The sequence below is a fragment of the Topomyia yanbarensis genome, chromosome 2 (genome assembly GCF_030247195.1).
Source record: "Topomyia yanbarensis strain Yona2022 chromosome 2, ASM3024719v1, whole genome shotgun sequence".
Lineage (NCBI taxonomy): Eukaryota > Metazoa > Arthropoda > Insecta > Diptera > Culicidae > Topomyia > Topomyia yanbarensis.
Genome location: NC_080671.1, coordinates 81,484,755 through 81,511,780, shown reverse-complemented (window position 1 = coordinate 81,511,780; position 27,026 = coordinate 81,484,755). Strand labels below are relative to the sequence as shown.

Here is a 27,026-nt window from a genome sequence, read left to right as displayed (position 1 = left end):
TTTTAGCTGAAAATTATAATTTCCTGATACAAGGCACCATTCATATTATTGGGATGAGAAGTTTTAGATAAGTGTTGACCAAACTAGTATGATATACATATTCTTTTTTCATGATGGTAAGTGATTCTTCCCGCAGAAACAGCCTTTTCAATTATGTATGCCTTCTTTTTCATTTTTTAGATTGTTCTCAGGGATGACTGATAACTATTCTTACATGAATCTCCTACTCTGTTAGCATCTTCATATAAAATTGACTTGTCCTGAACTTTAACCTTTATATTTGAACAAACTCAATAAAACTTTTAACGCACCATTGCAATATTTCGCGGATTAAAAACGCTGATTATCCGTTTTCAAAATTAACTCAATGTGACAAACAGTGAACTTTGAGTTTTTGGAGTTTGAGTTTTTGGATCAAGATAATTTTTTTGGGATATATTCGAGGACTTCTATGCATATAAGATTATTGTTGTACTCAAATCATATTTTGTTTTCAAAAGTAATACATATCGTATAATCTAGGATCAATTTAGTAACGACATCTCGCATAATTGATAGGAAATGGCCGTAAAGTCCAACTGCCACAATATGCTTTGCGAAGAAAATTTGAATAAATCATTTCACACTAACCACTAATTTGGACAGTTATAGCTGTGGTTTGCGTTAAATTAGAAACGGTGTGTCCCGACATTTCGTCTTGAACGGAATTAGCTAACCTTAGCTATCATAACCTAGATTATACGACGTATGGTCCTTTCTAAAAAAACCCGTGTAACAAAACATAAATGTAAGCAAACCGTTGTAACCAAGCAATACCTTCCGATGAATGGTAGTCCCTTCGAACCTATCGGGAAAGATTACAAACCAAAAGCACAAATAGTTTTCTGACTCTGTCAAACATCCTAATTTTCAGAAGTTCAATTAGAATTGTCAACGTAATGAATCCCGTCTAATATTTTCATGCCACTAAACCCAATTATTTTTTTTGGAAATGTAATAAGTGCGAGAAAACATATTTCCAAACCACTAGGCCTCATGTGAAACTATCTTAGATATAACTTTGTTAAAATCTTAAACAACTTTTTCGGATGATTTCAGATCAATTTTTAGTGATCAACAAACTTGTAGAAAATTAAATTTTCTATCAAATTCTCACTTTTAGTGTTGTTCGTATGTATAAAGCACCATCTAGGGACAGAAATATGCACTATCTCCAGTAGTAAAACCTATATTGTTACGAATAAAAATTTAAAAAAAAAAGTTGCTCTGGACCCCCCGACGGATTATTTCGATCTTAGTTTCATATGAAAGGGGAAAGCCCATTCTTTTATTTTCCGAAGTTTCAGAGATGCTGATTTTTTTTGCATAAAATTGTTCTAATAAATACACCGTGATTATGTCTTAAAAAGGAATCGTTAAGGTACGAGAAAAACTCATTACGATCAATTTAAAAAAAAAAAAAAATAAAATAAATCGGTTGAGTGGTTTTTCGGCAATCGTGCTCACGGAAAAGCCATTTTTGGAAAAACGAAATTTCGTGATAATCGAGTTTGAAATTTTAAGTTAACACTGCTCTTGGTAGACGAGGCGCGCTTCGAAGCGATGTAACTTTCAATCTATTGATCGGATCTCTATGAAAGTTCTCAAAAAGTTGTACTTTCAGATAAAATAATAAAAAAATCAATTTCTGGAAAAAATAAAAAGGTATCTAACCCTTTAAGTGAATGTTTTAGCTAATAACTAATAAACTCATAAACACAGTCTCGGGAACATGCAAATGCTCATGTTCGCGCGATAATACATCGGTTTCGTACGGAAATCTCTACTCTTGGCTCTAGCAGTCTGGGTCCATGTCTTCAGTTGGACCAAAAAAAAAACTGACGCTCATATTCATTAGACAACACGTTCCCTGACGACATGACAGGGAATTATATTGATATGGGGAAACTTTCTTCTAGCATCTGAACCATACACTAAAAATTAAGTGTCAGATTCACGGTCAGCACACGGTCATTCAAACGTGAATATGCAAATGCCCTAATCGAATGCTAACACACGCGACATATAAACGCCCACGCGATCGAACATGTTAACACACAAACGTTCAAGCACTTCGCGATGATACACGAGATCGTGAAGTCGCCCGCACATATCTGAACCGTACAATGAGTATCACAATCAGAATCACGGCGCGCTGCAATCAGCCTTAAGCAGTGTTTTAGACATTTCCCTTCTCGTCTGCAATTCTAGCGAGTGATTCTGACGGGGAAGCCTATCTCTACAGCTCCAGTAGGTTAATTCTAAAAAAATATCGCTCAAACATACTTCTTTCTTTAAATAAGTATTTGTATATAAGAACGGACGGCCACATAAAACGATTGAATCCAATTAATTATTTGCGGATTGCAACATTGTAATCTCATCTTCGACATCGCTAACTTGTGGCAATTAGAAACATAATTAATACTCAGAAGTTAGTCTATTCACGACAGTGAGTTAAACCAGCCCCCTTCAACTTCTCCACGAACACATTCCTATTCGGCGGCCACTTGAGAAATGTGCATAAATTCACTGGAATCAAACCTTTGGCCTGTATCTAAATTCACACAACTTGTTGTATGCATTGGGGATGGTTGCATATGGATTAGGAATTAACTTGTTCCGTTTGGAATGTTCTTTCCTCTCTCGATCTTGCCAGCTGATAAATGGACTGCAAAAGTGTGGCATGTAAGTGCCATTTGTGGTTTTTCAATTAAATCATAAAAAAGCCGAATGGTTTCGCCACCCATAAATCACGCGATTTATGGTTTGAAGGCGTGTGCGGCAGCTACAGAGCAACAGAGTGTTGGCATGGTGTGGCGCTTTCTCGATAATCGGGGATGGTGTGAGTCAGCGGTCCCTTGGATTTGCGAATTATATTGAACGTTGTATGCGTATGTGAGTTCTGCTGACAAATAGCATGCAATGATTGAAGTATTGCTGAAATGTGTTGCATTTGCAGCTGGAGTGGAGTGATTTATCAGTTCAAAGAAACGAAATTTATTTATCCAATTGATTGATATAGGGTGATGAGCATATTTGCACTCTGTTCCTGTTATTACCCTACCCATTGGAAGCCGTTATTCACAGACATCTTTGATCAACACATTAGCTAAAATGATAGGATGTTGATTAGGGCCCATGATTCGAGTTTGTCTACGTCATCTGTTCGATAATGTATGTAAACGTAGTTGTGTCAAGAAATAAAAAAGTTCTTTTTCGATTGAATGAATTATTCTAATAGAAAAAAACTCCTACTTTAAATTATCAATTTATCAACGTTTATAAATTTTGTTAGTTAGCCTGCTTTTAAACCGCCACTTTGATGTACATTTGAAACAATTTTGACTGATAAACACATGAACTGAACTAAAGCTTCGCACGAGCAGACGACTAGTCACTAATACGTAGCCGTCTAAAAATTCTCTCAGAATACTTAATGAAACGAGTTTTGGGATTTCACCAACAAACTGTTCTCAATCGTTTGTTTATGCTTCGCTTTTCACCTTATCATTTAATTAATCCACCCACCCTTTTGTCATCCATTTCAGAGTCAATGGAGCATCTCCTCCGGTGAGTGTCGTTGCGGGCAGGTCTATGTACCTTCCACAATCACACCTCAGCAGCACTGGTAATGGATCGCAAGAATGGTACGAAGATACCACCAGCATCCGCATCGTCGTCGGTGCGTCGAAAACTGCCCGTCAAAACAAGCGTCCCTTCCGTTCCACCACAGCAGCTGCCGACCACGGCCATTCAGCAGGAGACGAGAATGTAAGTAGGATAACACATTCACTTCGTGTGGCTTAGGTATGTGCTATTCTCTGCTGCGTTCAAAAAGTATGAACGAAAGTGAACAGATTCAAGAGCAAAACTTTAAGCTTCCCCTTGCCGAAGAAAGACAAGCAAGCTGTTTAAATTCGAAAACATCGCCAGCTGCGCCATTGTGCCGCTGGTTGCCTATCTCGTAGGCTTTAAATTTATAGTTTCGTCGCATGCTCGCATAGCGGTGTATCGTGCCGGACGGCTTATATGTACACATAAATGCCCCAACAGCATCGCTCCCGGAACGCAGTCACGGACACTAATTATTCTCTTTCTCTACCATGCACCGAACGGGCGCATTCTCATTTGCAGGGGCAAAGTCGCTTGCACGGCAAAGATGGAAACTTCGGTGCAGCCTACATTCGTGAGTATTTCGAAGCGTGCGGTAAGGATGGTATTCATCGGTCATATGGGAAGCTAGTGGAGAATAAGAAGAAGAAAAGTATCGATGCGAAATTTTGCTTACACAGTATTTTATTCACTTTAATCTAGAAGATATTCGATGCAGTAAAAGTTAGAAAATGCGTCGACTATTTCTCTAACTTTGTCCTATTGGTTATATCAGTCGTGTGCCTTGAAAGGCTTAATGGTGTTTGAGTTTATGAGAATTAGCCTAGGAAACTTGCAATTTTTAATAAAGAGAATTTCAATTTTTAATGAAGTGAAATGTTGAGGGTGAATAAATTTTCGCGTGCGGCTCAGATGGCTACTATGATCTTTTTTCGAAGAATAAGATATCTAATATAAAAGAAAAACCGACTTAATCCTTCTCATGTCTTAACTAGCAGTGAGATAAGACATTTCTTACACATATCACTATGGTTATTTGGTTTGCAGAGTTCAAGTGAAATATGCACCAAACTAGAGATCGGATGAACACAGTTTCGAGTCCTGCACAAACAAAACTTAGAATAAACTGAACAAATAGAAATCAATAAAACAAATGAAACTAAAAAATTGATAAAGCAAAAACAATGAATCAAGTTACCAAATTCATAAAATGAGTAGAATGATTAACACACTTAAATTAATAAAATAAATATATCAAATTAGTTAACCTAATTAAATGAAGAATTAATCAATATTTAAAAAAATATTACATTGAGTGAAACAAACAGTTTGGAAAAAAATGAATGAAAGGAATGACTGAACAAAATTAATATGATTAATGAAATAAAGCAAATGAAAAATTAAATAAAGTGAGAATAAATTATGAAGTTGATAAAATAAAAAAAGAATAAAATGGATGAATTCAATAAAAGAAGAAAATGAATAAAGTTGATTAAATAATTAAAAGCAATAAAATGTATGAAGTTTGTGCAATGAATAAAATTAACAGATTAACGAAAATGAATAGAATTGTTAAAAGGAATAAAAAAATAAACAATAAAATTGGGGGTGGGCGTAGCGTAGTTGGTAAATCGATTGCCTTGTACGCAGCGCAACTGGGCTCAAGTCCCGACCCCGCACATAGGGATAGAAATTTCTCATAAGAGATTTTTCTAAACCGAATGACCTTAAGGACCTCTATAATCGAAATAAAAAAAACAATAAAATTAATTTAGAGTTTAGTATGAGAAATTGAACAATATTAACATTATTAAATAAACACAAGACAATTAATTGTGTCAAATTAACAATTTGAATAAAAAGAAAAAAAGAATTGACTGATCATAATTATTAATAGTAATAAAATGAACAAACAGAAGAAAATGTGTAAACTGAGGAAAGGAATGAAATGCATTAAATTAAATAATTGGATTATATTAATTCAATCAATTAAATGTCTTAAACCATTTGCATTTATTGAATCAACTAAATGAATTAAATAAATAAAATTAATATAATAAATAAAATAACAAAACGAACAATGTGGAATAAATGAATAAAAATAATGAAATGAATTAAATGGACAAATTGAATAGAATAAATAAAATAAAAAAACAAAATGAATAAACTGATAAGTGAATAAATTGACTAAAATGGATGAAATGAATGAAACGAAGAAGTCGAATGAAATGAATGAAACAAAAAAATAAAATAAAAAAATAAACGAGATTAACAAAATAAATAAAACAAATAAATAATTTGGATAAAATAATAAAATCAATAAATTGAATACAGTGAATAAAATACAGTGAATAAAATAAATGAATTGAATTGATAAATCGAAGAGCAATGAAACAATTAAGCTTTGCGAAATCCCAGGTATATTTTTGCACACAAATAAAATTAATTTTTCCAATTAACCGTTGTGTGTCCGACGCGGTACTTTTTTAAGTTTCAATTAATTAAATTCCTATGTTAACTGGAAATTGAAACTTTGTGACATCTTAGAACTTCACTAAGTCAAGCTTTTGGGTTCATAATATTGTTGATATAGTAAGGGTTGGAATGAGGAAGGGCTGCTGATTCTTTTTACTACGTAACAGGCCGACGTGGGTACCCGGGTACCCACAAAACTAAAATGCCCGTAACTAAGGTAATATCCAACCGATTTCGATACTTTTGGCCGTTTTGGATTCAGAAACTCATCCACTTTTGGACTTATTAAATATGAATCGGGTTACTTCATTCGGTTCCCGGGAATTTGGGTTTCCGGAAGCAGGTTCCAGTGCTGGGGTACTATTTGCGGACATCAAAGGACTACTAGCAAAATGGGTATCAAAATTCTTGGAATTGCATCAGTAGGCTGTATCTCGTGGTTTTGGAACCATTTGGTGATTTGACCCCTGAACGGACATTCCGGAGCAGATTCCCGTGGGGTCGTGAGTGACCATTCCATTTCAATTCCATTTTTCAATTTGCCATAGGGTCCCGTAACAATAAAAAACAGACTTCCGAGACAATTTGAAGAGTTTTGATACTCATATTGCTAGTACATTATTAAAATTTACAAATCATATCCTAGTACTGGAACATTACTCCGGAAAATCCGGATTATCAAAAACTCGATCCATTATTCCGGTTCTATTGGACAGAATCAAAAAGTGGCTGAGTTCCTGAATCCGAAATATCTAAAAGTGTCCAAATCGGTTAAAGGAAGCCATAGTTATGAGCATTTCAATTTGTGGGTACTTGGGTACCCTCGTTGGCCTGTTAAAGGTGTTTTTTTTGTTGGACACATAACTGTTAAAAACCGGATTTGATTTACCTGACAGTAAGATAAGCCGTTTCTTTATACATTAGTGTCATGTCTATTGTTGATTCATTGGTTTATAGAACCACGAACGCACTCAACTGCGGATGGGGTAAATACAGCTTCGAGTTCTGTTCGAATAAAACCTCCTTAAAACAAGCAATAAAGTTAACTAAATGACGAATTTCGCGTCAACTCGAACAAATGTTGGCTTTCAGATTTTAATGAAACTTTCTGTAGACGAGAATTTTGTCACAAAAAGCCAATTTGTATACTTTGTTTTTCTAAAAATGATTCAAACTGTCCTTTGAAAAGGGTCAAACTTTTTTACCATTTTTTTCAGATGGATTTAGACTAAAAATGACAAATCCTACAAAAAAATGTGGTAGAAGCGATTTTTACAAAATTAGTCAAATTTTTGAATAAAAATCTTGAAAAAAATTTTCATCGACTCCTACAATGAAAAAAATCGATTTTGAAAATTTAAAGTCGATTTACAAAAAAAAAACCATCTTTGATTTCGATAAAATTTTGTTCCAAGATAGGTAATTATGTTCCCTGCCTATCGTCAAAAATTCAAGTTGGGCACTTTTAAGGAAAAAAAGTTTTTTTTTGGAAAAAAGCTTTTGCTTGACTAACTGAATTTTTTTCAGTGTATTTTTTATCGAAAACTAAACCAATGAAAGTCATAATCGTCTTAGAATCCAATGAAAATCAGTTTGTTAGGAGATATTGTCTAATTTTGCAACTTAGTATATTGAAAAGGGACCATTCATAAATTACGTGACGCGTTTAGTGGGGGATACAGACACTTTATATAACAGACTAGCGGAGAGAAAAACAGTAAAACTAGCAACCATGAATGTAAACTGGCATCACGGAAGCTTCCATAAGCTTTGAATGGGATTCCTCTTGCACTTCTCCTCTCAACCCCCTAATGCTCGTTTGGCTGCACTTTTTGACAGTCCGTTTGGCTGCAATTTTTGACATTTCTATAGTCTGTGTATAAAGTGTCTGCAGTGGGGGAGGGTTGTGACATGTTGTGTCATATGAGGTAGTAATACTACGTTCACACTACGAGTTAAAACGTGTTTTAACGCTATCTTGATGATATTTTGCTTGTTGCTAATTATTATAACGTGTTTTAACTCTATAGTATGAACATAGTATTAGATCGCTACGTATCATGTTTTTACTGAACAAAATTTTTTTTTCGAGGTATTTGTTACGTAATAGGGGAGGGGGACGATTTGTTACATGGGGGGAGGGGGGAGTCAATTTTGGGCAATTTTCGCGTTACGTAATTTATGAATGATCCCAAAGAGTTTAAGTCATTAAACAAATATTCGATTGTTAGGTTCTTCACAGACACAGTTAACCTTACTTTTCTTGACAGTTCACTTGTACTGTTTACATGAACTTAGAAAAATTTTGTGGACGATTCGCTCAAATCAAATCGTTAAGAATTTTTCTAAGTCCATGTCCAACAGTACAAGCGAACTGTCAAAAATGAACACTCAGTTCATTTGTGACGTAACCGTAAAGTATTCAATTACTTGTTTATTTTCTTGTTTAGTTCTGAAGAAGGATCACGTGACAAACCTGTCAACGTAAAAAATCCTTTAGCCCTTCGCGACTATCCACGGGCACCCACACGTGCGTACCACAGGCACCCATTTGAAAAAAAATTGGTATAGTTTTCAAAAGACAGTCTAGATCATTTTTAGAAAAACAAAGTATACAAAGTGGCTTTTTGTAACAAAGTTCTCTTGTACAGAAAGTTTCATTAAAATCTGAGAGGATGTTGCCCACTCTGAATACAATTTACTGCGAAATTCGTCAATTAACCAAACGCATAACGTGAGTGAAAATGAATTATAATAAAAAAAAATAACTAAATTAATATAAACATATTTTCATGCCAAGAAGAGATTAATCGAATTCATAAAATGAGTAGAATCAATACTACAAACCAAATTAATAAAATGAATTAAACGAATAGAAAATAAGCGATTAAAACGATTCAGATTAATAAAATAAACAGATGGAAAAAAATAAATATGATGCATAAAACAGATATAACATATAAAAATATTAATAAAAATGAAAACAATTATTAAAAAAGTGTAATAAATAAACTGAATAATTCCGACAAAATGAGAAAAATTAACTAAATGCTTAGATTAAATAAAAACACGAATAAACTGAATAAATTATAAAAAATTATAAACACAAATGAAATAAAAAAAATATGAAGAAAAAATAGCAAATAAGTGATTAAATTCATAAAATGAATAAAATAAATCAATCAAATTAGATGAGCTAGTTATAAAATAATGATAAATTAAATTGACTTAAACTAACACATTGAATGAAATAAATAAGAAAGAATGACTGAACATGAAATGATTAAAATGAAAGACATGGCTAAAATGAATCAAATGAATCGAATGAATCGAATGAATCAAACGAATCGAATGAATCGAATGAATCGAATGCATCAAATGAATCGAATGAATCGAATGAAGCGAATGAAGCGAATGAAGCGAATGAAGCGAATGAAGCGAATGAAGCGAATGAAGCGAATGAAGCGAATGAAGCGAATGAAGCGAATGAAGCGAATGAAGCGAATGAAGCGAATGAAGCGAATGAAGCGAATGAAGCGAATGAAGCGAATGAAGCGAATGAAGCGAATGAAGCGAATGAAGCGAATGAAGCGAATGAAGCGAATGAAGCGAATGAAGCGAATGAAGCGAATGAAGCGAATGAAGCGAATGAAGCGAATGAAGCGAATGAAGCGAATGAAGCGAATGAAGCGAATGAAGCGAATGAAGCGAATGAAGCGAATGAAGCGAATGAAGCGAATGAAGCGAATGAAGCGAATGAAGCGAATGAAGCGAATGAAGCGAATGAAGCGAATGAAGCGAATGAAGCGAACAAGCATGGGAAAAATTGCATCGTGAACCGATCGTTCGCGCTTCGCAAGTAAGCTTTCTTCAGTTGTGATGCATTCTGTTAGCTTCGAAAATGATACCTAGCAACCTGTCGTTACGGACACATGCGATTCAAAGCTATAACAACCAACGAAGAAGCACATCAGTTGTGTTTTAATTCTTTCCTTCCCCAACGCGGATGGCTTCGTTCGCGAAGCTCTTCTCGAGCGGTTCGCGGATTGCATATGATTTTCATTATACAGTTTTATTCCATTTTCATATACGCACAATATAATTAATACTTGGAAAACCATATACCATTTTAAAACTAGCTGATAATCAATGGTTTTAAAAATTTGAAACAATACACTGCTAACAAATAGGCCGCAAGGAACTTCAGTAGATCAAATTGCTAGTAGTGTATCACAAAACTATCCATAACGCGATCTGTCAGCAAAAAATCCAGTGCAAAAATAGGTACTATGTTTTAATCATGCATGAAGAAACCTTTGTGAGCTTCGCGAAGCTACGTGACAAACATTCACGAGCGAAGAATTGACGCTGCTCTTAAATTTTTTAAGCTTCACTTTTGATTCGCAGTTTGCCCATCTAGTGACCTGCTCTGAAGTTATTAGACTTCTCCCTTCGTGCGTTGATTATGGTTAATTAGTGAGCACAATATTTTGACTACTTTGTGATCCACAGTTAGCAACAGTCGCGCGAGTGAACGAATTTTCCCATGCCTGGAAGCGAATGAAGCGAATGAAGCGAATGAAGCGAATGAAGCGAATGAAGCGAATGAAGCGAATGAAGCGAATGAAGCGAATGAAGCGAATGAAGCGAATGAAGCGAATGAAGCGAATGAAGCGAATGAATCGAAGGAATCGAATGAAGCGAATGAAGCGAATGAAGCGAATGAATCGAATGAATCGAATGAATCGAATGAATCGAATGAATCGAATGAATCGAATGAATCGAATGAATCGAATGAATCGAATGAATCGAATGAATCGAATGAATCGAATGAATCGAATGAATCGAATGAATCGAATGAATCGAATGAATCGAATGAATCGAATGAATCGAATGAATCGAATGAATCGAATGAATCGAATGAATCGAATGAATCGAATGAATCGAATGAATCGAATGAATCGAGTGAATCGAATGAATCGAATGAATCGAATGAATCGAGTGAATCGAATGAATCGAACGAATCGAATGAATCGAATGGATCGAATGAATCGAAAGAATTTGATGATTCGACTTCTATTCAAATACGTTGAAAGTTCTAATTTGCAACGCGTTGTAACCACAATCCTCTTCTAGTATATTCAGTTAATGTTGATTGAATATTTCGTGAAATTTTGTCTACTTTCTGAATATGTAATAAGTTTTGATGTAGGCGTTCATTTGATAAAGTTATAACATATTTGTCGAATGAAGATTCGTCAAATCGTTGTAAACGTCACGAAAGAATGTGTCATAAGGTAACATGTGGTTACATGTTCCTTAACACTGGCGGCTCCAGGGAGGGGCACGCATGGGCACGTGCCCCCCTTATTCGACCAGAAGCTATTTTGGTAAAAAGATATTAGTATTTCTCTACTTCAATATGTTAATATTCTAAAAGTGATCAACAATCATTATTTTTGTTATACTTCATTTAACCAAGTAAAAGCTAATTAATTAAATTTGGTAACAAAAGCAATTTTGAATTTGTATAAGCAATAAGCAAAGTATTAGGATTGTGGTACCAGTAATGCCGGCATCGAAATATGGAGAATAATAGGTAGGTACCGGTATATTTATATTTTATATATTTAAAGTAGAGCTAAAACTTGACGAGAATCAAAATGCCATCGCCTTCAGAAATCTATCCGGTAATAACGGGAGTCAAATGGCACACTCAGCAGTAGATCTACCGTTACCAGATCACTTGAAAAGTACATTCATTTTTTTTATTTTGTAGCACCGTGTTATCATTACCTAATGCTACGCATAAAAGGCTAGATCATTTAGGCATGGGAGTTTTTCAAATTCGTGTATTTTTTATGCTTTATCAATAAACTATCTAAGGTTGGAACATAAATAATTAGAGCTGAAACTGAAACAATTAATCCGTTTTTTAAAAATATGCATACATTTTTCAATGCCATCAGTCAGTGCACACCTTCTTTTAGTCACTGCCTCGGCTAACCGACTCCATCAATTCTCCATCTGTCCGATGTCGCTGGTGACTGCTCCTTTTATCTTCAGTTCGAGTTTCATTATCGCTCAAGATTTTTCTATTGGACGGAACTGGTAACAATTTTGCGGATTACGCTAGTTTGAGATGAAATGACTCCTATGCTTTCGAACAATTGTAGCACGCAACCCGTGCGCACGGGAAAGGTTTTGGGGACTCATACCCATCCCACGAGGATTTAGAATAATTACCTTTAAAAATGTCAACAATACTTCGAGCCGTTTGAATCATAAAATGTCATTTGAGTTTACACACTCTAGAAACAAGCCGTTGAAGAAATCAAGGAAAAAATATTACCAGGGTGGCTGGAAAGGGATGCAAGTCAAACTGATCGGCATCTCCGAATTGGTTCCTGTTTCTACAAGTTGCGATAATATCAATAGTTGTGAGTAGACACAGCAAAGGTCGGTCAGCGAAGTAGCAACGGGAGATAAGAAAAAAACACGAACGACCCACATGAAGTCGTAGAAGATCGGGTTACCATTGTCAAGAGAAATTTCACTGCCGATGATATCTCCGTCGCAGTTGTTGAAAGCTATATGGCTCACGAAAATGGGCATCGATATCGAGAGAAATACCGCCGCCGTGGAATTCTCAGCGGCAGTTAGCATATAAAGAGGTACGAGTCGCACCAAGAAGAATTAGAAAAAGTAGCAATGAACTATAAAATAAAAAGAGCAGGAGCACAATCCATCCTGAAGTAACACCTAACGATGGATCCGGAGGATGCGGATTAGGGTAAACAAGAGGTTTAAGTTTAGTTAGCAGGCTGAACTACTACAAACCACTGCAGTAAAAATTCGATACTACCACAAGCTAGCAGGCAGCGATGTTTGTTGAAGAATCCTTCTTGATAACATACATTGACTCAATTTGTTGAACTGAATCGATTGGTACGCAAGACTCAGCCCTCCGCGGCTCGGAAATAATCTTCAGAGTAGAAGAATTTCTGTACCTTTCTTTTTTTTAATTCATTTATTTGGCACGGCTCAAGGCGTTAGCTTCACGGAGCCGTAGGTCTTTCGTATCTTTCTTTTATAAGAAACGTAAAAATATCAAAACCCTACCTTCCCTTGAGAATTTCCGGCGCTCGGGCCTGGTACCACGTCCTTGCTGTTATGGCGGTTAACTAGATTTGGCCGACACGTAACTGGACCATCATGAAAATTAATAAAGCGTAAAACTCGTTTAAATATTTCCAAATTGATAGTCTAATCCGTCACAAAATAGCCGGGTTTCTTGCTAAAGGTATAGATCCCTCGCCAAATCTTTTTTTTTCGTGAACTTACCCACGAAAACAAACTTGCATCTCCTAGGAACCTTGCAGTGAGCAGGAGCCTTGTTTGAACCCCGATTTGTTTGAAATTTCCATAGACTTCATCGTCGATTTTTTCGCCAAACCATAATTCAAGCTATTGAAATGAGGTTTGATTTTCCGAATGACCTTCAACCACAGTTGACAAGAATGGATGGCAGTAGTGAGGGTTTCCTTGTACATCTAATCACTCGAGCCACGGTACTTTCAGGATAATCTAAGTTCCCGAGTCGACGCTGAAGGTTTTTCGAGCAACTATTCACAATTATTTTTGTTTTCTCCTCCTAGATGAGGAATAACTCGGTACCATTTTGGTTTAAAACTGTGAAATAAATAGCCAAGCAAAAGTGTAAACAAACACTAAAAGGCTTTTAAAAGCTTAAATTCAAATTTCTCGCGTATCTGCATTCCGTTGAACGAGGAATCTGCCCAAAATCAATGGAATTCCAAGACTACTAATTTAAAGTGACTCGAATTTGTTTGCCAAAATGATAGATTGGTCTTGTCCCTTTTTATTAGTTAAACAATATATCAGGATTCATACACGGAAGCAATATAGTTACATAACTGTACAGTAGACTGCCCAGGAAAATAATGAATTTTTGAAAACGCAATCGGCCCACCCCTGATTCGATTCCTAGTCCCACCAGGAGTACTTGCACTAAATTTGAAGCAAATCGGACAAGTCTAGCTATCGGACCAACGTGCCTGAAGTTTGTATGGGATTTTTCGACAATTTACGTGGAGAAAACCCACTAACTCGCATTTTAGCCGCTAGGTGGCAGTGCATGTATCGTATTATCACTGAAAGTGAAAATAAGAAAGATAATTTAATTGTATACAACTTTGCGAGAGACTGCTAGTCAATCCGGCTTTGTTAAAAGAAGTTATTAAACTTTTAACGAAGTGATGTCTGAGTCAGTTTTGCATGGGGCCTAGCAGTGCATGGTTGTGTATCTGTAATCGATTACCACAAACTATGCATTTTTGTGAAATAATCGATAGGTTTAGCCCAATAGTTCAGAAGAATTATAAGACATAATACGAGTTACGTTTTGGTTGGACAATTTTAGTTCCAACTATGACCGCATAGAGGGCGCCAACACTAACTTTTCATAGAAGAGAGATAGACTATCAAGATGTTCGGAAGAATTATTGAAAAATGCCTGTTCTACAACTTTGTCGAAGACACCTAATTTCTATCTCTTTCCGTTGAAAAGTTAGTGTTGGCGCCATCTACGCGTTGAAATGTGGAACTAAAACGTTGTAACCAAAACATGGTTCGTATTATTTACTACAATTCTTCTGAACATACCATAGAGTTAAATCTTATGGTTATTTCACAAAAATATTTAGTTCGCGCAAATCGAGTACTGATACACAACCATGCACTGCTAGGCCTCATGCAAAACTGACTCAGACATCACTTCACTAAATGCTTAATAACTTCTTTTAACGAAACCGAATTCACTAGCAGTCTTCGGCAAAGTTGTAGACAATTAAATTGTCTTTCTTATTTTCACTTACAGTGATAATGCGATACATACAGTGCCACCTAGCGGCTAAAATGCGAGTTAGTGAGTTTTCTCCATGTAAATTGTCGAAAAATCCCATACAAACTTCAGGCACGTTGGTCCGGTAACTAGACTTGTCCGATTTGCCTCAAACTTAGTGCAAGTATTCCTGGTGGGACTAGGAATCGAATCAGGGGTGGGCCGATAGGGGTCATTTTTTTCCTGTCACTCTACTGTACAGTGTGCACACTGTTATTTTGAAATTCAGAATTTATATTTGATATTGTGAGCGTATTTGAGTAAAATCTGATAGCAAATTGAAAACTAAGCATGATGTTGTGAACGGCTAAAAGATCGAAATCGAGAGCAAGGAATTGTTCTTTGTCATTAAACAGATCTGCAAATATTTAAAAAACTGTTGAGATATTTCAATGATAACAAAATAAGTACTCAATTTAATTGTTTCTCAAGAAATTGAAAAACAAGAATTTCTTTTGGAAAACGCAGAGCGAAAAAATACAAAAAAAATGACATTAACATATTTCAGAATATTTTCTAGAAGTGAAAATTGAGCTTAGGCTTATGAATGTCACCTTACTTCACCTATCCAACAATGCCTATCCAATGCAGAAGAATTAAAAGTACGTGGCTGAAAGTTACAGTATTGGAATTAAGATTCCCGTGTATATGGAAAATGACAGTATAGAGGTACAGTTATCTGAGCTATCAACGCTTACCCCTTTAAACCGAATAAAAAATACACGTCATAATTTGGAGATGTAGAATCCGTTTCACCTGATACTTGAAGAAACTTTTTCCTGAATATGGCTTATGGTATTCTTGCGGTGAGAAGGCGGGTACATATATATATCCACTCTTGACTATACAATTCAAACACAACGGAACTATAATTGAACAAGCCACGTTATGCTTCCATGATGGGCAGATTCCTATGTACAAGTACTGTGTATTGAACGGGACATAATGTAAAAATTTTAAGCGGAAGATAGTCAGGTGAATACATCACAACCAATTGCCAACACATCTATGGCAAATTAATCCAACTACAATCACCAGCTTGCCAAATTTGTGGCAACTGTTCAACTAAAAAAATAGCATCAAGCACCCCAACATCAACAGCCAGCACCTTCAGCAGTGTAAAAGGCAACGAAAAAATCTGATCGTGAGCACGAACGTGGCATTACCGGGATGGGCAGAATAGTTCTGTAAAAAGAACTAGATCACATAAACCATTTTCCCGTTCAGTTGAATGTTTAGTTGTACATAGCGAATGATTGTCGAAAGTCTGATCTGGAAAGGCCGGAAGACATATGCAGTATAATTTTGGAGCGAAAACTCTCTTTGAGCGTTTGCCAATCGAACTGTTACACATATTCGTTGGCCAGTTGTGTATGATGAAATGACAGAAATAGAGAGTGAGAGGGATTTTTCTATTCTTCTTGAATGTCGTTATTCGTCAATTTCCAATTTTCACAAGATAGTATCCATGATAGTTTGTGAGACGGTAGGTTAGTTAATTGTCATTCGTTCGCCTTAAAATTAATCCCTTGAATTTGGCGATCTGCTCTAAGCGAACTGGCCAATTCATGTCTAAGGAAATTAAATAATTACTACTGTGCTTTGGAAAGGAACTCCCGTTCACTCTTTCTATTTGAAGAACTAGTTCTCCTGAACCGCTCGCGAACAGATTTCCCATCTTTACGTAAAGAAAACGTAAGAGAAAAGTAAGTGAACCTCATGATTCAGCAGGCGATAAGATACGTGTGTACCCGCCGCGAAAGAAGCTATAGTAAGTATAGCACGTACTAAATCCGACGAACACTGAATAACATTTGTTTTTGTTTTTAGTTACATTTTGTAAATATATAAAAGACCCTCGGCTTCGTTAAGTTACCGCAATGAGCCGTATCGAATAAATGAATTATAAAAAAAGTTATTTCATTGAAGGATGGTGTTTGATTCATTAGTCGCCAATCCCTAAATATGAACTGTTTTAAGAAATTATTCTAAAATTCGAAGTTTCTAAATGTATTTATTTTTTAAATTGTCTGTAAATAATATTTTGTCAGAAAGGCGTGCCCCTCCTTTGTCAGCCAGCTGCTGGAGCCGCTTATGTTCCTTAAACAGAGATCAACAGAGAGAGAATTCAATTCGCAAATGAGACCAGCCACGTAGATATTTCAAAGTATTAATTTCCATTGACCTAATTGCTTTGTTTGAAAGTTATATACTTAAAACATGTCGTGTTTTGACAAAATCATCCATATCTCAGAAGGTAAACAACAACAACAAATGGTCATGTCAGGCCTTGCATTTCAATATAGGTTCATTCAGATCGGTTCCGCAATTGCTGAGATAATCGCATGATATTAGTGCACACACACATACATTGTTCCAATTTGTCGAACTGAGCCGATTGGTATGTTAGACTCGGCTCTCCGGGCCTCGGAAAAAGTTTTCAAAGTTTGAGCAAATTCTGTTCATTTTCTTTATAAGAAGTCTTAAACGCTTTGGCCACGTATCGGCGGAGACAGTGTTTCAAGGTTAATGAGATAGCAACGATCTTCGTATTTGAGAGATTGTGAGGATCGCTACAAGAGAGTGCACAAATTTACTCTGAATGGACTCGATGCGTTGAATACTGTTCTGGTAGAAAAGATCCCAAACAATTGCGGCGTATTCTAGTACAACGTTTTTAAGCACTGATAGTTTAGTGAAATACTTAGTACCTCTAAAAGTAAATAGTAGATTTCGCCAAGTATTAGACGAGACAAAAGGATGTAAGCTTGGACTCCAGAAGAACTATTAAATCTTTTCTTTGTAGCTTTTCTTTTGATTTGTTTTGAAAGATAGTTTAGTAGAATGTTTTGACGGAGCGTTTTCGTGCAAACGTGATCTCCGAACACTTCGAGACATGCAAAAAAAATCTGTTCCTCATGAACCAATTTGCGAAAATGTCTAGCAGAGCTTGCAAAAGCAATGCATCTAGGTGACTTTCAATCACCTTATAATCACCTGCACAATACACCTTGAAGCACTTAATCAATGGGTCTTAATCATTTAGGTATAGAAGGCAGATATATGGACTGATATTGCTGCCTTGAGGTTCTTCGGACGAAACGTCGAAGGATGAAGCTAAATGATCTCCAATTTTAACCTGATGAGGAAGCGTTTTTTTTTGGCTTGGGAAGTAAATAAAAAGGCCAAAAAAAGAAAACATAGGATAAAGCCAATTTTCACATCAAGGGCACCCTGTCTGACTCCAAGTTGGCGATGGTTACCGATGAGATGAATTCCTGACACAAAAATCAAGCTATACTAACTTAAAGAGGTTCCAACGAATTTTTATAGCCATTGACTAAATCATGATAAAATCCTGAGTATTTAAAAAAAACAATTCTGCATTCTTATATCAACTCAAACTTTTCCGAGTGAATACCATCTCTTCTACGAGAAATGAAAGGAACGCGTTTAATTAATATAAATTCTTTGCAGGCCTCCGTACATCGTCCTCGGCAGATAAGTGCAGTGGCTGGCATCAAACGAACCGGTTCCCAGTCCAGAGCGGATCTAATTCTTCACCACCGGCAGCAAGAGCAGCAGCAGCAGCATCAAAAATATGCCGGCGGTCTTCTCTATCGACAAGATTGCATCGCCGGATCGGAGATAGTTGACTCAATGAACGAAAACAATGCCGGAATATTTAATCAACCGGGCGCAGCTGTACTGCCGCTGCCCGTTCAAATACCTGATCCCTATGCTAATTCCGCTCCGTTCCACGGGCGCCTCCAACAGCAGCAGGTTAGCAAGGTCCAGACTCAGCAGCAGCCGCTTGACATGTCTCTATCACAAAAGGCTGATTATCATCAACAAAACAATCCGTGGCACATTGCCAATCAGAAACACTCGCCAGCCGTGACCAATCAGACGAGCTGCACGACAGTGACTCGACTGCCAAAACAGTCAACGCAGCTTCAGCTCTGCAAAATGTCGCCCAAAATGCTGAACGAAATCTACGAGAGGCACTTGTTGAACCAAACCGTGTTCGACGATGTTGGATCGGGGACCGTACAGGCGCCACCGGGGACTAATCGGGAGAACAGACGCTTCGTCATCACAAAACCACCAACGCCGGTAACCAATCAGCGGCAACAGCAGACCCATAAATTGTCCAAAGGGGACGGGGGCGAAAATTTATACGAATCGATTCACAGCAATTATCATATCTACGAAAAAATCGAAGCCACCAACAAACGAGGCTCGCGGCTCGAACAGTACGTAAAGCCTCCGCCACCGCTTCAACCTAGGCCCAGATCACTTCCGGTAGGAGCAACCTTGTGTCCAAGCCAGAACCAAATTACAGCCCCAAAAAGTATGAACCAGCGACACTCGACCTCCATTCCCTACAAGCTGACCAGCCCGGATGTCCTGCGGGCGATGAAAAGTCCCATCGCGGAAAGCCTATCGCCCATCGCGGAAAAACCTAGCGGCTCGGCAATTCCCGTGTACGGTACCGGTGGCGGTCATAAATTACTCATTACTGCGGACAAGATCAACATCGCCCTAGAGACGGCAAAGGCACTGGCCACGGCAGCATACATCGAGAGGTGAGTGCGATTCTGATGAATGTTCTGGTCAATAGACTTCAGGGGATATTCACACTTTTAAGTGTTTGTATAATTTAATGCAAAACACTGCAAGGGCGATTGAAAACTAGAAGTAGCTTCGAAATATTTTAGGTTGATGACTGTACTTCTCGAAATAGTGTTATGCTTTTAAACAAGAGGAATGTTGTTAAAAATTCGTCCTCAATTTATGTTAAGCCGCTTTCACCCATTAGAATGAAATACATTCTCCTTTTGCTATAAATTTCTACCATTCTCCAGTTGTCGTGTAACGTTTGAAAAGGAAATAAATTTTCGCCCCCTTACACTTCTAACAAATCAAAACCTATCGCTAGCTAGTCCGGAATACAACTTAAAACTCGGAATCCCTCCACAATTATCAGAGCATTTTCCTCTTCACTGCTCTCAATACCCCCGCGGCAAGTAAGTTTCGAAGCCGAAGCAAATTCTTCCGGTGAAAAACAATAAACCAGTCAGCTCGCCCTCGAAGCCATTCCAACGTTTTCAAGATACACAAGTGATTTTCCCTGGCACTTCATCAACCATCACCAAACCATTTGATTTGACACATCTGAACATCCTAGAATCCATTTATAAACACCAGCCGCGGCGGCGTCGTCATCGTCGTCGTTGATTCCATCACCGCGGTTTCCCCTTTTTCGGAAAAATCATTTCAAACCCAACCACAAGTAAGCTCACGGCTGGATAGCGCGGCAAGCCGTTGAAAAGATCAAAGGTATTAAATTAACACAATTAAAATCAAATTTATTGCCTACTAATGCGTACCCATAATGAGGCATTGCCTACCGTAATGTGGACGTGGACGGGTGTGGAATGGAAAGAGTGACTTTTCTTCGAGTAAACACACACAATGGTTCCTCTGTCGACAATGTTGGTTGTACTTGGGTTGTCTGCCGTTCCCCCCAAGGGAAACCGGGGGAAACTAATCCTTTCGGTCATCTATGCTGTGCGGCGTGCGCGCGCCAATGTATTTAGCGTAGAGTTTCCATGGAAAACGACTTTCAGGTCCGTATGTAATGAGAGCACTCAGGAGAGGTAAGGTATACCTCCTACCAACGCGGTGCTCCATTTGCAATTATTATCAAAAAATACCATCAATATTAAAAATGTAAGTTTGCTCACCCTGCTATTTTATTCGTCCGGGTAGATTTTCAATAAATAAATAAATAATAATATAAATAAGTAAAAATAATATCAAATTAGAAATGGGATTTGCGTTTCGATTTTGTCTCATCAGAATCCGACAATAACTTAGTGTCAGGACTAAGCTAGCGCCAGATTGACGCTAGCTCCAAAACACGAAAACACTATTGGTGTTTTAGAGCAAACTCCTAGTCCTGCGTGATGTCCTGGATTATTGTACACCTGTGTGTATTTAAAAAATCTTTGTGCAATCCACGATAGATTTTTTTTAATAAAATCATCAGAACATCACGATATCAAATTTTTCCTATTTTTTGTAACTCATAACAACGTTAATCGTAGTATACTGTAGACATTTTAGAAAATTATCAAAGGCGGACTTTTTCAACACGCATGTGAAGTTTTTAAAATGTTTTGTTGGATGATTTTATATCGTTTTTTTTGCAATCGCGATTTAAAAAGGGTGTAACTCAAAATTTAGCAGGATGAACAAAATGGCGATTTAGATGCTGACTGACTGACTGCTGAGGCACTTTTTTGATAATATTTAAACAATCAAGCACCGCGACCAGCCAACAAACTGATGGCAAACACTGAAAATTTGTGTTGATTCCGTGGAACGAAAAGATGAAGAGCAAATATTTACTAGCCGTCGTCGTCGTCGTCGTCGGCGGCGGCTGGCTGACGGAGAAAGAACTGATGACGAACAGGGTAATTAACAGCGTGCAATGTCCGAACTAATTTGACGGGAATGTTTTTGAACTAGTTTCCATTGTTTGCTGGGGGAAATATTAGTTAGAACACAGACCGGTTTGCTAAAAAGTACGTTTTTTATGCTTGGAGATATGTTTCGCGTCTTGAATTTGAAGCATAGTAGAACTTCGGGTTTTTGAACTGCTTTGAGGGTATGTATTGTGATTTTAGTACATTGCTTTGTCATAATCGCTGAACTGAATAATCTTCAGAAGTGTTTTTTTTTGCCAAAATGGAACAACCTATTAATTACGCCCAAAACGTTAAATTTGAGTCAATCGCGTGTTCGGAGGAATTTGTAGACATTAAAAGCCATATTATATGGTGTGGGAGAAAGAAGAACAGTGAGTCAAGTTATGTACGATATGCAAACTAGGTTCGATGGCAGATCCAATACATGTTGTCATGAATTTAATACATTTGGAACAACATCAGATGTTGATTTACATTATTGACACTATCAATACCATATTATGCATTAGAAAAAGTATTTCTGAACAATAAGAGCGAAAATAGCGAAGTTTTATCGCAAAATCGGTGAATTACAAGTTTTCCAAACGAAACCACTTTTCGTTACACAATATTTTTGTTGGATTTGCAAAGTGTACCCCCATATCGAAAACAAAAACGTAGTTCTGCGTTAAAAATCTAAGAAGATCGGAGATACGGCAAAACGGAAGAAGATCGGAAAAGATACGAGATGATTTGAATTCACATGCGAAGATCTGAGAAGAGCTGAGAAGATCTGAGAAGATCTGAGATGATCTGAGAAGATCTGAGAAGATCTGAGAAGATCTGAGAAGATCTGAGAAGATCTGAGAAGATCTGAGAAGATCTGAGAAGATCTGAGAAGATCTGAGAAGATCTGAGAAGATCTGAGAAGATCTGAGAAGATCTGAGAAGATCTGAGAAGATCTGAGAAGATCTGAGAAGATCTGAGAAGATCTGAGAAGATCTGAGAAGATCTGAGAAGATCTGAGAAGATCTGAGAAGATCTGAGAAGATCTGAGAAGATCTGAGAAGATCTGAGAAGATCTGAGAAGATCTGAGAAGATCTGAGAAGATCTGAGAAGATCTGAGAAGATCTGAGAAGATCTGAGAAGATCTGAGAAGATCTGAGAAGATCTGAGAAGATCTGAGAAGATCTGAGAAGATCTGAGAAGATCTGAGAAGATCTGAGAAGATCTGAGAAGATCTGAGAAGATCTGAGAAGATCTGAGAAGATCTGAGAAGATCTGAGCAGATCTGAGAAGATCTGAGAAGATCTCAGAAGATCTGAGAAGATCTGAGAAGATGAGTTTCAAGCTGCTCTCAACTCTTATTCGATAGTTTCCACGACGCCACCCGCGTTTCGGCTTGGTTAGGCCAAACTTGTGTCGAAAGGGGTCAATTGTGGTTGTTTGACGCATTCATCTTTAACATTTCGGCTAAAAATCGGCTGACATCTTAAACTGATTATTAAAATAGAATATTTATGTGCAATGACGGAATTAATTTCATTATCGTCTCCGAAATGAAGATATTGCAAAAATATGCAGGACAAATTCTTCTCTTTTTAATAAGGAAAACCATTGTTTTAGTTCTTAATCAAATGTTTGAGGAAACATAATCATTAAATGACTATAGGAAACGGAGTGTCTGAGGATGTCCTCAAAGTCGTGTGCTGACACTACTTCTATGGAACCTTGTCGCCGATGGCTTGTTGAGGCAAATTAATGAACTTGGGATTCCGACGTATAGTTTCGCCGTCGATTATCATATAATGATCACTGGTATTTGCATTAACACTCTTTTTGATTTGATGCAACAAGCCTTATGTGTTGTTGAGTAACGGTGTCTTCATGTTGGACTATCAATTAATCCAAATAAAACATCAATGGGGCTTTTCATGCAACGAACCCAAGTAGCAATTGCAACTTGTTGAAAGTTTTAAATGTTGCACAAATGCTACACAATATTTTTTATTGTTGGATATATTTGAAAAGAATTTCCACGAGTTTTTAAACTGATTGTGCAACTATGTAACTATAGAGCTGGCCAATAGTGTTAAGTATGCAAACATCAATAACAGTTGTGAAACTAATCAGAAACTTTGCTAACTTGCACAAACAGTCTAACAAGTTGCAAATGCCTCTTTGTTTGCCATTCCACCCTAAAACAGAACTATCCAACTACCCAGTGCTCGGCAAATAGCACAGCTATTGTTTTCATTATTTTGCTGCAATTAGGAACATGTTGCACATCATACAAACAAAGTGCGCTTTTTCCATAACATAGTTGTTACCAAGAGAGTTACAAATACTATACAGTAACAAAGCGTGCTACTTGGGAAGGATTACAACCGGAACTCGTCCGTTGCAGTTCTTTGACTCTGAAATTATTGTTGCAGATCAAGTTAAGTACGTTGGGGTAAATCTTGGCACAAAACTTAATTGGACAGCTCACATCGATTTCAGAATCAAGAAAGCTTCCATGACCTTCAGCCAATGTAGACGGACTCTTGGCAAATCTTGGGGACTCAAACCCAAGTACATTCAGTGGATCTACACAGCAATTGTTAGATCAATACTAACCTGGTGGCAGAAGCGATCAGTCATGACAAACCAATCAAAGTTAAACCATATTCAGCGGATGGTCTTGATGGCGTTGACTGGTGCATTCCCGACAATACCTATTGCTGCTCTAGAGGCATTCTTGCAAATAAAAATCACTACATGTGTTTCTGGTAGAAGAAGCACTTTCTTGTGTATACCGTCTTAAGGTTATTGGGCTCTGGAACAGTAGCCCAATAGATCGTGCAATTAACCACACAAGGCTGTGGCCCCAAATGATTACCTGGGATACTTGCTCCCTGTTATCTTATATGCACATGGAGTTCTCTTTTTAAAACGAAATCTGTTTGAATACTGTTGCAATAAATAGTGATTCAGTCAATCATGCAGAGAAGACAGAGAAGTTTTTCTAGGCAGTACTCGTACGGCTGACTGTTTGGAGTTCAAATTGTCTTTGTTTCGAGAATATAGAGTACTCTCGGAAGCCGGCTACCCAGAGTTTAAAAAAAGCTCAAAAACTAAACAAGATCTCTTCCTTTTTGAGTGATCGTGTACTCGAAGACTAACTAAACAACTACCTAATTAACTATGCTTTACAGGTCGCATCGCTTGCTTGGAACGAATCCTAGAGCTTAAACCTTTTCAAATCACCAATTCCGCGATACATATGGAAGAGTCTGATGAAGTAGGTGAAGCATTAAAACTTCCCATCAACCTTATCTTTATCCTTCCCCGTGAATGATGTATATGGGGGCATGTTTTAATATGGGTCGGATTGTATTATCATTGAATTCCTTAGACTGATACAACCTTTGTATATGCTGGACCAGCTTTAGCTGTAAATATTCTATTGTTTTATGTAGCTCATTTGAATCCACGATCAGCTTACAAAATTTCAGTATCCAATATCACCGACCATATTCACCTTCGCTACTCGTAAGTTTAGGTTAAGTTCCCCGTCGTTCAATGTAATTTTATTATTAGGCGTAGTAATTTACCGCAAGAATAGACCTTTCTCGTCCGACCTAACCCCCTTTTTTCTTATTTTTAATCGAAAGATTACACATTTTTAAGAATATTTCCGTTAAAATCAGACTTTTTAGAGCTATCGTGATTTTTTAACGATTTTTTAAAGTTTGAAAAATGCAAGAATGTTGAATATTTTTTTCACCTTTGCAAGAATGGTGAGACTCAAAAAGTGTGTTTGGGCAGCACTGGTATGTATATTATTTCTTGAGTTCTTGGCAACGCGGCAAATGAAGTGGTGAGTTGCGGTACAAAATTCATTGGCAATGTAAACAAAATAAAGTGAACCTCTCGCTGTAGAGCATTGCATGAAAATGTTTAACCTCACCTATTTGACAGTTCAGAGAGTTTGTTTACATGGTATTGAAATGTTTTGTTGATTCGATCATAGTATGAGAAACTTGGTTCGGTTCGATGCTAAATATTAACACCTTGTAAACTAGCTCGCTCAGTTGTAATTTGTCATCATCATACAATGTTCCGTTAAATTTGGCATTTCGACTTTTGTTGTACATGATTCGTTGAAGTGAGCCATTTCTAGCCAAACATTTGGAAAAGGCTTGCTCCAAAATGCAAGTTGATAGTTGATGCAAAAATGGAAATTAAAAGTATTTTTTCTAATTTGATGCGAATTTGTTATACATTCCTAACGTTGTCTGCCCCTAGTTCTGTGCTCCTGTGCTACCCGAACAGGGTATTTGATACAAAAACATATGCACATGTTTGCCTGTACAGCCTCACCATTTCTCATTCTCACTCTTATTAAAACTAGCGTGGATTCTTTTTGCCTTGTGCGAATGGTTCTCGTGTACGCACCCGGTGTACGTACACGGATGCTTGAACTAGAGTTTTTACACCGTTCGCTTGGGTTCGAGGCGAACCTGTACTTCGAGACGAAGCATGTTTAAGGTTGAACGCATGCACGAAATTTTGTACATAGTTACAAACCTGTCAATGTTCATGGGAGATCTTGTTCCAAGAGCAGATGTCCATGATAACTCTTGATAAATGATAAATGATTGATTGAAACAGAAAATTTAGTAAGATTTATAAAGCTTAGAGTTGTAGTTCTTCGATGAACCAAAAAAGAAAATAGAAAAAAGTTTTAATTTCGGAAAATGGCATCAAAAAAACTGAAAAAGCTTATATTTTAATGTTAAATTCGCTTACTTTTCTTCAAAATAATGTGGAGAATTTTTTTAATTCAGTTTTCCGTGGCTCATCGACTGGCTACACATATGCACTCTCATTAAAATATGAAGTCAATCAGCTGATAAGTTTTTGAGTTATCGCGTCTGCCAATTTGAAAAATGCGGTTTCGTGAAAAATCCCTATTAAAGTCTGGTCATCAAATTAGATTTAACCTGAGACGAGACATGCAAATAGCAAAAAATCGAACGTCAAATGCAGCCAGTCTATTTAAACTATATGAAGCAGAAAGAGAGGCTATGTGAGACGAACTATAGAATGAACAGAAAAAAGAAAAAGAAAACATCTATACGCAAGTCACGTTTCAGGATTTAACTTATTTTTTCTACCTTTTGGTGTAATATCAGGCCTTAAAAGAATTTGCTTGCGTTTGGTGTCCAAGTAGAAACAATATGCGCAATCATACGAAATAAAACTATCAAATTTTTAAATATAATGAATTTGACCAAAACTTTTTCTAAATGTTTACGTTTGGCAGTTAGACCCTCTTCAAATTTTTGGGTAGAATTTAGTTTAATTGTTGCAATCAATTTCATTTGGTTTGCTTTTTTGCTAAATCACAACGTTAGTCACAACACATTTTGACCATCTTTGGTTATTGATGACCATTACAACCCATTCTAGGTCCGCTCCAGTTGCAGCTGTTTCATCCCGTCCGGAACC

At 37.0% G+C, this 27,026-nt stretch overlaps 1 protein-coding gene across 1 annotated transcript in view; it reads left to right on the top strand.

Annotated features, from left to right (window-relative positions):
* Window positions 1-3,597: 3,597 nt before the first annotated feature.
* Window positions 3,598-27,026, top strand: part of LOC131678624 (kinesin-like protein CG14535) — a 441,809-nt gene continuing 418,380 nt past the window's right edge. The window contains exons 1-3 of the mRNA XM_058958855.1: window positions 3,598-3,813; window positions 4,177-4,228; window positions 18,530-19,641. Coding sequence (XP_058814838.1) covers window positions 3,674-3,813; window positions 4,177-4,228; window positions 18,530-19,641 — 1,304 coding nt within the window. The 5' untranslated portion in view covers window positions 3,598-3,673. The remainder of the gene's footprint in view (window positions 3,814-4,176; window positions 4,229-18,529; window positions 19,642-27,026) is intronic.